General features: G+C 38.5%; 1 protein-coding gene across 1 annotated transcript; it reads right to left on the bottom strand.

Annotated features, from left to right (window-relative positions):
* Positions 1-4,743: 4,743 nt before the first annotated feature.
* TMEM59 (transmembrane protein 59) lies at positions 4,744-14,061 on the bottom strand. Its single transcript, XM_081949320.1, has 8 exons — positions 13,820-14,061; positions 11,801-11,906; positions 8,903-9,000; positions 8,623-8,775; positions 7,830-7,911; positions 6,325-6,409; positions 5,716-5,824; positions 4,744-5,350 (listed from the first exon to the last, which is right to left on the bottom strand). Exons 1-8 carry the CDS (start codon positions 14,006-14,008, stop codon positions 5,198-5,200), a joined length of 975 nt encoding a protein of 324 aa, XP_081805446.1. The 5' UTR covers positions 14,009-14,061; the 3' UTR covers positions 4,744-5,197.
* Between the last annotated feature and the right edge of the window lie 9 nt (positions 14,062-14,070).

The following is a 14,070-nucleotide window of genomic DNA, read 5'->3' as shown; positions in this document are numbered from 1 at the left end:
CCTTGATTAGTTTCCACCCATTGCTTCTTGTTCTACCCGCAGGTGCCTTGGAGAATAGTTTGACTCCCTCTTCTTTGTGGCAACCCCTGAGCTATTGGAACACTGCTATCATGTCTCCCCTAGTCCTTCTTTCTATTAAACTAGACATACCCAGTTCCTGCAACCGTTCTTCGTATGTTTTAGTCTCCAGTCCCTAATCATCTTTGTTGCTCTTCTCTGCACTCTCTCCAGAGTCTCCACATCTTTTCTACATCGTGGCGACCAGAACTGAATGCAGTATTCCAAGTGTGGCCTCACCAAGGCATTATAAAGTGGTATTAACACTTCACGTGATCTTGATTCTATCCCTCTATTTATGCAGCCTAGAACTGTGTTGGCTTTTTTGGCAGCTGCTGCACACTGCTGGCTCATATTTAAATGTTTGTCCACTAGGACTCCAAGATCCCTTTCAGTTACTACTACTGAGCAAGGTATCACCTATACTGTACCTGTGCATTCCGTTTTTGTTGCCTAAATGTAGAACCTTACTCTTTTCACCATTGAATTTCATTTTATTAGATAGTGCCCAATGTTCACGTTTGTCAAGATCCTTCTGTATCTTAAGCCTGTCTTCTGGAGTGTTGGCTATTCCTGCCAGCTTGGTGTCATCTGCAAATTTGATGAGTTCCCCATTTATTCCCTCATCCAAATCATTGATGAAGATGTTGAAGAGTAGTGGACCTAAAACAGAACCTTGGGGTACTCCACTGCATACTTCCCTCCATGTAGATGCAGTTCCATTGAGGACTACACGTTGAGTGCGGTTGGTCAGCCAGTTACAAATCCATCTGGTGGTGATGCTGTCTAACCCACATTCTTCTACTTTATCTAGTAGTAGGTTATGGTCTACCTTATCAAATGCCTTACTGAAGTCCAAGTAAACTATATCGACGGCATTCCTCTGGTCCACTAATTTTGTCACATTATCAAAGAATGCAATAAGATTAGTCTGGCATGATCTGTTTTTGACAAACCCATGTTGGCTTTTGGCTATTACTTTGTTTGCTTCTAGGTGTTCGCAAATTCGTTGCTTGATTGTTTTCTCCAGAATCTTTCCTGGTATTGAGGTCAGGCTGATAGGTCTGTAGTTTCCTGGATCTAATAACAAAGCTATTCAAGGCAGAGTGATACAGCTTGTAAGTCAGTTAAAAAAATGTTCTAACCTACACCACAGGATGTTGTTTGTTCTCTCAACCAGAAACTTCATAAGCAAGAATCTGGAGAAGTTTTTAAAAAATCAATACAAATTACACTCAAAGTAATTTGGTGCCCAGTTTGATAAGGACTAAGCCTTAAACACCTAATTCTATAATTTATTTCTCTGTTTAAATTATAGAATTAGGTGTTTAAGCCTCAGCCCTTATCAGTCTCAAGACAGGAGACTTATCACAATACAGTGAAAGACATTCATCTTATTAGAGATTCTTGGCTGAATTTATTAAAAACCAGAATTCTCATGAGATAGATTTTTCATATCTCAATTAGCTGGACATCCTTAGGTTCCAGACATATCCACACTGCAATGAGTAGTTCTGGGAAACCACAGCTATGACTGATTCAATCCACAGATTATGGAGTTCTGCCAGAATTTAAAATAACTCCAAATGTTCTTCTGTCCAGCAAAGAGGGAAGGGCCAGAATAATTCCCTATGTATTGGGAACTACATTCACAACAGATATATTTTATAGTTCTCTATAGTTATGAAGAATTCAGATATCTCACTGTAGCTTAAATCAGATTCATTGAGCATGACTAGGTCAAAATAATTTTGAGGTATAATTTGAAACACGTATTTTCTTAAAGATATATTTTGAAGTATATATAATTTTATACAACATTTTCCTTTTAAAAAAAAATGCCAAGAAACCATATTCTCTGTTTTTCCCCCAAACTTTATTCCTGGAGATTTTATGAGATGAAGGGCAAAAAATAAAGTTCATTCAAATCTAGATTTTCTACTAGTTTTGTCTTTTGATCAGAGGTTCTTGTAATTGTTTTAATTAGCAAGTTCATTACCTCTTGAAACTTTCTGCATTTGTATTTCCTATATCCTATACCAGTGGTCGGCAAGCCGCGGCTCGCGAGCCAAATGCGGCTCTTTAAACATTTTAATCTGGCTCTTCTGTGTGCCGGGCGCCCACTTCCCTCCCTCCTCTCGGGCTTCGGAGGGAAGCTTCTGCAAAACCCCGGCGAGACAAGTCTCCCAGGCTGTAATTTGCCGAGCTGTACGCGCGCGCCTGTTTTCCACGGTGTGGAGCAGCGGCGAGATTCTGGGCGGCGAGCGATGATTCCGGGGGCCATCAGTGGGGGGGCAGGGTCCCCCCTCGCGTTCCTCATCTTCCCGGATGGCCCCCAGAATCATCGCTCGCCGCCCAGAATTTCGCCGCTGCTCCACGGCGTGGAAAACAGGCGCGTGCGCACAGCTCGGCAAATTAAAGCCTGGGAGACTTCTTGTCACTCGCCAGGGCTTTTGAAGAAGCTTCACTCCGAAGCGTTCCGAGGGAGGGCTGTAAACTTCCCTCCGAAGTCTTGGGAAGTTCTGAGGAGCCCCCCAAGCCAAAACGCCGCTGCCAGGTAGTTAAAAGTACCTCTCTGATTCGTCTCTGTCAGTCTCTCTCTGATTCCCTCTCTCACTCCCTCTCTCTGTCTGTCTGTCTCATTCACACACACACACACTGTGGTCACCTTGTTGAGTGTTCCAATCACATTTCAAATGTGATTGAAACACTCAACAAGGTGACCACAGTGTGTGTGTGTGTGTGTGTGTGAATGAGACAGACAGACAGAGAGAGTGAGGGAGGGAGGGAATCAGAGAGAGACTGACAGACACACACACACACACACAGAGGGGGAGGGAGGGAGAGAAAGATAGACAGACAGAGAGACACACACACAGAGTGAGTGATTAAGTGAATGAGTGAGAGACAGACACACCCACATACACAGAGTGACAGAGAGAGAGGGAGGGGAGAGAGACAGAGGGAGAGACAGAGACAGACACACACACACACAGAGTGAGTGAGACACACACACACACACACACACACACAGAGTGACAGAGATGGGGGAAGGAGGAGAGAGAGACAGAGATACAGAGAGAGAGAGAGACAGACAGATAGACACCCAGAGAAAATGACAGAGGGAGACAGAGAGGGAGGGAGGGAGAGAGAGACAAAGAGCCAGAGAGAGAGAGAGAAAGAAAAAGAAAAAAAAAGAAAGAAAGTGGGAGAGGGAGATGAAATTAAAAGCAACAACATACAAACCTGACTTACTCAAACTATCCAAGGAAATGCAAGGCCAATGTTCACATTAGTGGTTGTGACTTTGTCAGTCATTGTCAGGATGTAATTTTCTCTACATTGTAAGGCAAATTTTACGGAATTTAACGTTATCGATAAATAATATCGTTCTAAAGTTTTTATTTTATTAGTTGTGTTATTTGTATCCTCCCGACCTATGTGGATACTTGCATGCGGAATATTCTCAATAAAAACTTATTGAAACTAAAAACAGTGTACCATCCTATGTATTTTCGGTTTTAAAAATGCGGCTCTCCAAATAAATTTCAATCGTGGTTTTGGCGAGATTTGGCTCAGTTGAAAAAAAAGGTTGCCCACCACTGTCCTATACAATTGGCTTCATTGTTTTTAACAGACTATGGTGATATATTGATAGCAGGGAATTAGAGACAGCTTTTATTGTGAGATTATCTAGCATAGAAAGGCTTACTTCTCCCATCTAACCCGCTGAGGAATTTTCAGAATTGTTCTCAGAACAGAACCTTAAGTTTTGTATAATAATATTATTTACAGTAAGTAGGCTATGCCTACTAAAGAAATAAAAGCTGAACATTATAAATACTAAACTACTGGCTCTTTTAATGAATTTATCGTAGAATGACGATTATGGTTTTGTTAATGTTTCTCATACTGAACAAATTGTAATATATTGAAGAGCCTCCAACAGAGAATGTACAACTTTCTTTCAACCTACACAGGCATGTTTAATGTAACCTGTTTAGCATTAGATCTGTACCAGAGACAGAAGCATCATAAAGAGTTGGAATTCAAAAAGAAATAATGTAAAGCAATTCCAGTTGAAATAGTTAGAACAACTTAATGCCTGCAAATAAAAATAAAAATAATTGATATAGTAGAAGTTATCATGTATCCTAAGAGCTAATGCTCAGAAGAGTTATATTTGTTTTTTAAAAACAGTCGAGAGACAATATTCAGCCTTTTGTAGTTGTTCAGGGGTGTTTTCCCAAAATATTTTATTAACATGGAACAAATATTTTAGAGCCTTCTTTTTAACACTAAACAAATTTCCACTGTAATACGCATTAATGTATCAAATTTATTTTCAATTGCATTTTTTAGAACATAAAAATATGGCAGGGAAGAACTTTTGAGAGAGCTATAGGAAAATTAGGTTTTCTACTTATAAGTCCATTAAGTTCATGGTAAATATTGCATCGATGAAGTCAAACAAGATTTCTAGTGATATTCTTCTTAGTAAAGTTTTTGAAAAGTGGCACCATGAATCTAAAATGACAAACTGAAGGAGAACTTTCATAAGAGAATGCTGTCTAATTTTATAAGGCTTGTTATGGAATGCAATGCAAAAGTAACACTCTAATATGTAGAGGGATTTTATTAAAGTTTATTTTTTACCCACAATTATTTAATCAGAGGAAACAGGCATAAGGTTAAACAAAATTTTATTTTTAGTTGTGGAAAAAGGGATGTTTGAAATGGTAAAGAGTTTGCAAGCTATGCTACAGTCGTTTAATTTATCCACAGCTAAAATAACTTAAAGTGCCTTTGACTACCAAAAAGTTATTACACTTTTTGAAACAGATTCCAAATATATTTTCTGACATATGTTCATAATATACAAATGTCAATGCATAGACAAATACTTAGGACTTTTAGTAATCCAAGAAAACATAGACAAGTGTAAATACACTACAAACTCCTTGTACCCATGTGATTTGCTTGACAGCTGAAAGAGGCGGATATCCATTCCTTCTTTGATTCTGCAATTTTGTTTGAATCTAAATACTAGCTAACTTACTCCAAGGCCTCATCATTTTTAAAAAGCTACCAGAATTAACAGAAGTCAAAGAATTAGATTAATAAATCTGTTTTTTTCGTTTTATATTGCTGATTGAGTTAAGTTAACTTTTGTAGGCAGGGGTCCCGCTTCTTGTTCATCAGCTTTACATTTTACTATCACGAGAGCAGAGGTTGGATATTGATTCAATTTTTGTTCATTCATATATTCCAAGTCTCCATAGATACTCAGCTTCTAGAAAAAGAAAACAAAGTGGGATTAAAATGGGCCATTTAATTGCAGCTTTCACAGCAGAACTATTATCTTTGGAGATACATGTATGTTAGGATATATGGAGATGGCCATAAAAGCCTCTGAGAGATCACTGTGTTTTCACCAGTGGATTCCAAGGGGAACTTGATGAAGCCCCTTTCCTAATATTTCTTACAGATAAATAGATATTAAAATTGCATGCTTATTTTAATGACAGGAATGAATAATTTTACTTATGAACAATTTTGGGTTATTTACAAACCCGAACAAGAGGTTTATTTGATCACATATTTCCATCAAAAGGAACCTGAATAAAAGCCATAGCATAACATAAAGTGATAATTTACCTCAGATGGAACATACTGTTCAACAGCAGTAGTAACAGTTGCGCAACAAATCCACAGCAACACAAGTATAGACAGGAGAAGAGTGGTTGTTAATATCCAACCAGAATTTCTAGAAGGCAAGAAAACATAATATTCCTAAAACAAATGGAGGTTTATTGAAAATATTTTCCATATATTAATTCCCTGTCTGAAAACCAATTTGCTCCTACGCAATTAAACCCAACAACCTGAATGTAGTTTCAGAAGAATATTACTATATTTGAGAATTTAGGATTTTCAAATAGCCTCCGTTTTAGGTAAGGAATGATTACAGACAGCCAACATAAAAGTCAAATACTAATCGGCATAACTGTTCATTTAGAAAAAGGGCAGTAGAAGAGGTTTGACATATCTATTTTTAAACCCACCCAACTCCAAAGAATAAAAGAATAGGAAGCGTTCTTGGAGGTCTTCTAGACTTAACGACCTGCTCAAGCAGCAAACCCTATACCATTTCAGGCAAACTGTTTTCAAATTGAAGTCAAAACACAACTGTGTTAATTAGTCAACTTCAATGTAGGTAACTAAAGATACTGCTACTCTATTACTCCATATACCAAAAATACATACAGTGAAATACATTTGAAGAAACTCTCTGTTTCATCCTCATCAAAAGATCCTTTACGTGAATGTGGACCTCCCAACTGCAAGTCTACTGAAAAAAATCATAGTAAAACTTTGTTGAGCTTTTAATCAAGAAATATAGATATCTAGCAAACCTTTGTACCTTTCAGTCTATGTGTTAAATTATTCTGGAATAAGTTAAGCAAAGTTTAACAAAAAGTTAAACAGAGGGTATCAAAAATCAAAGAAAACTTGTATGATTACCCTATTTGAAATATTTTCATACAGCATTTGCAGATTGAACAAATCCATCAATATATTGGCACGACTGAATATAATTAGTTAAAAGTATTATTTGCTATGACTATTTTTTTCTCAGTGATTCGCATGGTAATTTTTATAATGTATTGTAGATATTTTAGATATGATCTTATCAACTTTCAAAACCAGCAAAATAGTTACAGGCTGCTTAAGCAAGTAAGTTGTGGAACATTAGTCTGATTGACATGGCTTACACAGTGACACACCCATACATACTAACATATTGGAAAGCAGAAGCACTTGAAATAAATGGATTGTCACAGGAAAATGAGAATTACCATTGCATCTCACATAATTTTGTTAGAATCAATGAAGTTCACGTCAGGTAAGAAAAAATGGAATGGTCTATTTCAAAACAGGATCCAGCCACATGTGTTTTCCCTAAGTTATAAAATTGTGCTTTTGGTTTTTTTTTAAATTGTAGCTTTGCCCTCATACATTTTGCATCTTTGTGCTTTAAAAAAAAGGAAAAAGATGACAAGTGTATATGCACACTCAGTTGTCTGACTATGCATGTTTTTCAAGTTGTAAATATTACTGTTGCTAATCTTCCAGCTTTATTTCTTCCAGAAAAATCACAATGCTAAACATTATAAGTTTTTTCTTGATTAGGATAAAACTAAAAAGTTGGTTTGTCTTTCGCTAGAAGAAAATCCTGGAAGAAAACAGCATCTAAAAAGATGTGCATATTTACATTTTTATAAGCATGCTATGTTTTGCTGGAGTTCAGCCACCAAGGCAACTATTGTTCATTTAAAAATATGCTTCAGCTGCGGTAATATAAACGAAAAATTGTTTTGAAGTCTTACTCTTGACATTTAGGAAGACATCTACATGCTTAACCAGTATGTCTATAATTAAAGAATTATTCTTGAGGAAGTACAGACTTGCATGAATGCCTATGTAAATTACCAGCAGAACTCTGGCATGGCAGAACTCATTCATGCCACAGATATAGTGAGTTTTCACTTTTATGTAAATAATGGAGTTTCTAGTCATTATACTGAATTTATCTGATGTTCAGTTCTATATTTTCTTATCATAAGTACACAAAACAAATTAAAAGGTGATAAGAAATCTTAATTGCTAATTTTTAAAAAATATACAATTTTCATAAATGCATAGAAACATCTTTTTACAATCCTCAATTACTTCTGTTATAGTCCCCAACTTTTTTGGGGGTAACTTACAAGATGTCCTGGCTAGTGATGATTCTTTCAAATCTTGGTTTTCCTGATCAGGACTTTGTACATACTGAACATCTGGTTTGGACTGAAATAATAATAAAATCTTCAAATTAGTGTAAAAGATGTGTACAAAGCTAAAATCATCATACACAGGAATTAATAATTTTAGTTTAAGCAGTCACATTTATTTATTTACAGGTAGTCCTCAACTTACAACAGTTCATTTAGTGATTGTTCAAAGTTCCAACGGAACTGAAAAAAGTGACATGACTTTTTCATATGTATGATTGTTATGGCATCCCCCTGGCCACATGATTAAACTTCAAATGCTTGGCAACTGACTCATATTTGTGATAGCTGCAGTGTCCTGGGATCACGTGATCCCCTTTTTCGACCTTCTGACAAGCAAAGTCAGTGGGGAAACTTTACATATGACTAACCTAATAACTGCAATTGAGTCACATAACCACCATGGCAAGAAAGGTTGTAAAATGGGGCAAAGCTCAGTTAACAATGTCTCCCTTAATAACAGAAATTTGGGGGTCAATTGTAGTCTGAAGTTGAGATCTACCTGTATTTATTTAAAGAAAGAAAGAAACAAATATTTATTTTCTTGTGTTTCTGGGCTACTTATCTTCCTCAAGATACATTAGTTTGTAAGCATTTTAAAGTACAAACCTAATTAACTTAAGACTAAAACCCTATAAAAAAACAGCCAAGTGTTTAATTTACAACTGAATTAGAAGCACCTTTGTACAAACTTGTTTACATTTTAGTGACACAAGTTAGCAATTACCTGAAATATCAGTATTTTGCCATCATCAGCTTGAAGATAGAAAGTCCAGGTAGAGGTAATGAAGCTGTGGGCAGTTTCCATCATATCACTCCAAAAGGATCTTACAAGGGTAAGTGGGAAGAGTCGATGCATTTTTGGCATTAAGGACATGAGCTACAAATAAAAAAATGATTTTTTTTTAAAAAAAGAGTTCTTCATACATGCATGTAAATCAGCTGCAGAATAGGAGTACAAGCAGTGAACTTCAACTGCTTCTGCTTTAACAGTTAAGATTACTTACTTGTTCACGTCTCAGTTCAGCATATGGTAACTGATTCTGGCATCCAAGATGACAAGCATATTGTTCATCAGACTGGGAGGTATATGCCTCAGTGCATGCTGCAAAATAACATCAATTATCTCAGTTTTAAGGACTGCACATTCCATAGCAGTGATGAAGCACAGATGAACATAAAACCACTATTTAATACTATTATTTTCGGACTCTTCTTCTTGACACCCATACTAATAGAACATGCCAATATTTTAAAAAATGCAAACTGAGATCCAACGAATTTAACATTCACAATCCGTAAACAAAATCCAAGATAACTAAATGATAGAATATTAAAAAGAGAGAAGAGGAAATAATTTGGTATAGCTTTCTGGAGATCCTTAGTTTGTAGAAGGCAGATCCTTTTATTTTTTAGAATCTCTTGAGATGTAACTTACTATACATCACGATTATAGGAGGAAACAGTCAAGCATGTCATCAGAAAAACCATGGAAATAAATTACAAAGGAAAATAGTCTTCCCATAAATGTGTATCAAACACATTTACTAAGCGTCTATTCCTATGCATGCTGACTTGGAGAGGAATACTAGTCGAGTCAGTAGGATTTACCGTTGAATAAAGTGCCATACTGCAATGCACAAGATTTCAGAACAGTGTTATCAAAACAGAAAGCAAGCAAAATTTCACTGGGCTTATGTCATAAGCCCATGATGGCGAACCTATGGTATGTGTGCCACAGGTGGCATGCAGAGCCTTCTCTGTGGGCATGCAAGTCGTCATTCCAGCTATGCTCCACCACGCATGGGCGTACGCCTCCCACTGGCCAGCTGGTTTTCGGGGTCTCTGTCATGCATGCATGGGGGGCGGAGCGTGCACGGGGGGGGGGCATAGGTGTGCTCGCATTGCATTATGGGTGTTCATGTGCGCTTTTGGCATTCGGTACTGAAAAGGTTAGACATCACTGTCATAAGCCAAATCAACCATTAGATTTGTTTTCCAAGAAAAGGCAATATGCAACATGTAGCCTTTGAATAACTTTTACCTCTATAAGCTAAATAAATAAAAATAAATGGCTTTAGCATTATATCCCTTTTTTCTAGAGTATGTGTAAATCTTGAAATTTTTTCAGAAAGTAGAATGGGGTAAAGGAAGCTTTAGCAGCCAGCCTCAAGGCTTTCTAAAACAGCAGGCTGTTAGTGTCTCTAACCACTATTTGGTAAGCTGGGAAGGGCTTGGTAGATAGAGCTCTGCATCAGTTATTATAGGAGCTGTTTTGCCTAAAGCGGTGGTCGGCAAGCCGCGGCTCGCGAGCCACATGCGGCTCTTTACACACTTTAATGCGGCTCTTCTGTGTGCCGGGCGCCCGCTCCCCTCCCTCCTCTCGTGCGGCCGCCCCAAAAGTCAGGACTCTGCAGCTAGCCTCTGTCAGTGCGCGCCCTGTGTGCAGCCCTGGCGGTCGGCTCCACACAGCTCCAGTTGGGTCATGTGGTATAGGGGGGGGCGTGACTTTCTGTGTAGCGCGGCGGCGGCGAGGCAGCATCCTCTCTCTGTCTGCCGCCCTCAGAAGAAGACTGTGCCTCCCAAATCAGCAGCGTGTCATCCGGTAGGTGTAGCAATGGCCTGGCCTGCCTGCCTCTGGGAACTCAATTTCTGTGACAGAAAAAGGAAGGGTTGGGGGGGAATGGAGGGGGGGAGGGGATGAATATGAACTATATGCCTCTGAACTTGGAAATGAGAGATGTGGGCAGGGCCAGGGAGAGACAAATGAAAGGGGTGACTGATGGCCATCATGGAGGGGGGGGGGATGATTATGAATTATGTACTCATATGAGAGATGTGAACTGTGAACAGGGCAAAAAGAAAGGGGTGACTGATGGCCATCATGGGAGGGGGGGGTGATTATGAATTAAGTGTGCCTAACTATGGAAATGAGAGATGTGAACAGGGCAGGGTAAAAAGAAAGGCGTGATGGCCATCATGGAGGGGGGGGGGAAATGTGACATGAGGGGGAGAAATGAAATGAAATGAAATGAAATTTAATTTGTTAGCCGCACCCTCTCCAAAAGGACTCGGGGCGGCGAGTGACATGTATTTTCGGTTTTAAAAATGTGGCTCTCAAAATAAATTTCAATCGTGGTTTTGGCGAGATTTGGCTCAGTTGAAAAAAAAGGTTGCCCACCACTGGCCTAGAGCATGTATTGTCTGTTTGTTTGAAAATGGGATAGCTACAGTATGTTTGTCTGTTAACTGCGGTGGATATTCTTATTTTTTAAAACGTGTTTTATTTGCAGTTTTTCTTTCACACCATACATTTTTTGTGGACAGTGTATTGACTGGGTCAAATCTTTTTTAAACACTAACAATAATAATACAAATAAGTATGTGTAATCCTAATCTTCCAACTTCAACAATACTATTCTCTCTTTATAATCCCTTATCATTTTTCCCATTAATTCATTTAAACATAGATAACATTTCTTTGTGCCATGTATTTGTTATCCCTATTAAAGTACTAATATTTAATATTTTAAGAATAACTTCAATATTCCAAATGTGTAGGATTACTAATAAAGCCAAATATTAACAATATTTAATCAATCCCAGGAGTGCATCTCAAAATTCTCACAATTTCTAATCCTTAATATTTTAAATTGAGGTGGATATTCTAATTCCGATCACTTTTCCTTTTGTGGTGATTTAGGAGCTAATCTTTTCTTTGGTACCTGGGGCTCAAATTCACATTCTGTCTTATATTTCATTAGCATGCAGGCTTTATGTGACCTTTGTGATTATGACATTTTACTTGCAATTTACCAGGTTACCAAAATCTTTCTACACTCCTCTAAACATTGGGGTGGGGGTGGGGATTATTATAACTTGAAAAAGTCACTACTTTATATTACCAGAATCACATTCCACTTTGGTCCGATTCAAATCAATTCCATCATCCACAAACTGACAAATTGAAAATAATCTGCAACCTCTTTGACATGCATACAGTTCTTCTTCCTGATAAATGTCAAGAAAGTCACCATAATTATTTTGATAACCTTATTGTAAAAGTTCTCAATACAGTACATAACAAAATATAAAGTATATCCTGGACAATTTAGCTTCTATGATATTTCAATGTATTGTTTCACTATGTCATTTTCAACAGAAAACCCAAGTTTTGATAAGTTAGATATGACAGTTGATGAATGTCATGGTTTAATACAGTGGTTTATAATAAAAAACTACATACAAAATGTATAAATATTAAGATATTAGAAAGGTGACAACTCTGTGTTCCAATTTTATTCCCATCATAATTTAACGTACAAATAAAACTGCTAGAAATAAATATGCCATGAATATGCAAATATTGCTCAATATGATCCTTACCACCACAGATTAGGGAGGAAGCAGAAAACCTTATTCATAGCTTAATGAGTTAATATAAACTAGAAACTGGAGTTTCATTCTGTGTAGATCAGTTGGGCCCCATCTATTGGCCAAGAAAGGCATAATACAGAGGTAGAAATTTACTCCTTCCTTTTCCTTTCTTACAAAAAGAAGTTCAGTTGAATGTTGTCTGTTCCGTGCCAAAAAATTAAAGGAGAAAAGTGTGTGTATGCATCTGAGTGGATTTCATGTATAACCCAATCTTTCAGAATATGGCACACTCCAGATGTATAGCAGCTCCTACATTTCACCTGAGCTGACAATTACCTGAGCTGGGATTAGAAAACTCTACAGGTAGTCCTCAATTTATAACAGTTCATTTAGTGACCATTCAAAGTTACAGCAGCACTGAAAAGCAGCACTTTTCACCCTTACTACCTTTGTAGCAGCCCCTTGATCATGTAATCAAAATTCAGATACTTGGCAACCGGTTCATACTTACGATTGTAGCTGTCTCATGTGATTCCACTTTTGCAACCTTTTGACAAGCAAAACCAATGGGGGCAAACCAGTTTCACTTAACAACCATGTTACTAACTGATCCACTGCAGTGATTCACTTAACCGTGGCAAGGTTGTAAAATGGGACAAAATTCACTTAACAAACATCTCACTTAACAGCGGATATTATGCTGTTAAGTGAAACATTTGTTAAGCGAGTTTGTCCCACCGTATGAGCTTCCTTGCTGCAGTTATTAAGCAAATTGCCTCATTCGTTAAGTTAGTAACACAGTTGTTAAAGTGAATCTGGATTCCCCAACGACTTTGCTTGTCGGGAAGATGCCAAAAGCAGATCACATGACATCCTCTCCCACGGGGCACACCGCTACCATCGTAAATGAATATGAACCCAGTTGCCCAGCGTTTGAATTTTGAATCCCTGACCATGAGGATGCTGCAATTGTCGTAAGTGTGAAAAAAACGGTCATTAAGTCACTTTTTTTCCAGTACTGCTGTAACTTTGAATGGTCAATAAACGAACTGTTGTAAATTGAGGACTACCTGAATAACCCAATCTGCTTTCATTAACAATATTACAGCATATTGTAATACAATAGCAGAGTTGGAAGGGACCTTGGAGGTCTTCTAGTTCAACCCCCTGCCTAGGCAGGAAACCCTATACCATTTCAGACAAATGGCTAGCCAACATCTTCTTAAAGACTTCCAGTGTTGGAGCATTCACAACTTCTGGAGGCAAGCTGATCCACATATTGTCTGAATGGCGTCCTTTCCCGTTTCTAAATCCCCACCCAGTAATTTTTATTGTCGCGCATGTAGGTGTGTGGTGTGCGTACACACACACACACACACACACACGAAGAAACAGTGGCACTTCCCCTCTCGACTCCTCCTCCCGGCAAACCCCCCCGCCCGATTAATCAGGCCCCCGAGAGAAGGAGGAGGAGGAGCCCCGCAAACCATTTGCCCAGCAGCTGATTTAGGGGCGAAGCCGCCCCCGCCGCTTTCCCCATTTCTTACCTTGGGGTAGGTGTGCAGCGGGTAAGTGCTCTGGCACGTCCGTTGACACGGAAGTGTGTTTCCCAAGGCCGGCTCAAAAGCCTCCGAAAGAGTATTCGGAGCGGGCTCCAGGTCAGCCCAAGCCGTCTCAGAGCCGAGAACCACCAGCAGCAGGAGAGACCCTAAACGGCTCCGTCGCGCCGCCGCCATCTTGTTGCCAACCGCCCCTCCCCCCAGCTTCCCTCGACTGTTTGTTTTTGTTACTCCCACCT

The sequence above is a fragment of the Natrix helvetica genome (genome assembly GCF_964273705.1).
Source record: "Natrix helvetica genome assembly, chromosome: 3".
Classification (NCBI taxonomy): domain Eukaryota; kingdom Metazoa; phylum Chordata; class Lepidosauria; order Squamata; family Natricidae; genus Natrix; species Natrix helvetica.
The sequence above is the reverse complement of the archived record's forward strand: the minus strand, read 5'-3'. Positions and strand labels throughout refer to the sequence as shown.

Coding starts and splice junctions, on each gene's coding strand:
- TMEM59 (XM_081949320.1), bottom strand. CDS start 14,008: ATGGCGGCGGCGCGACGGAGCCGTTTAGGGTCTCTCCTGCTGCTGGTG. Junction 6,410..7,829: donor ATCACTAGCCAGGACATCTT/GTAAGTTACCCC, acceptor GATTTTTTTCAG/TAGACTTGCAGTTGGGAGGT. Junction 5,825..6,324: donor TTCTTCAAATGTATTTCACT/GTATGTATTTTT, acceptor CTTGCCTTCTAG/AAATTCTGGTTGGATATTAA.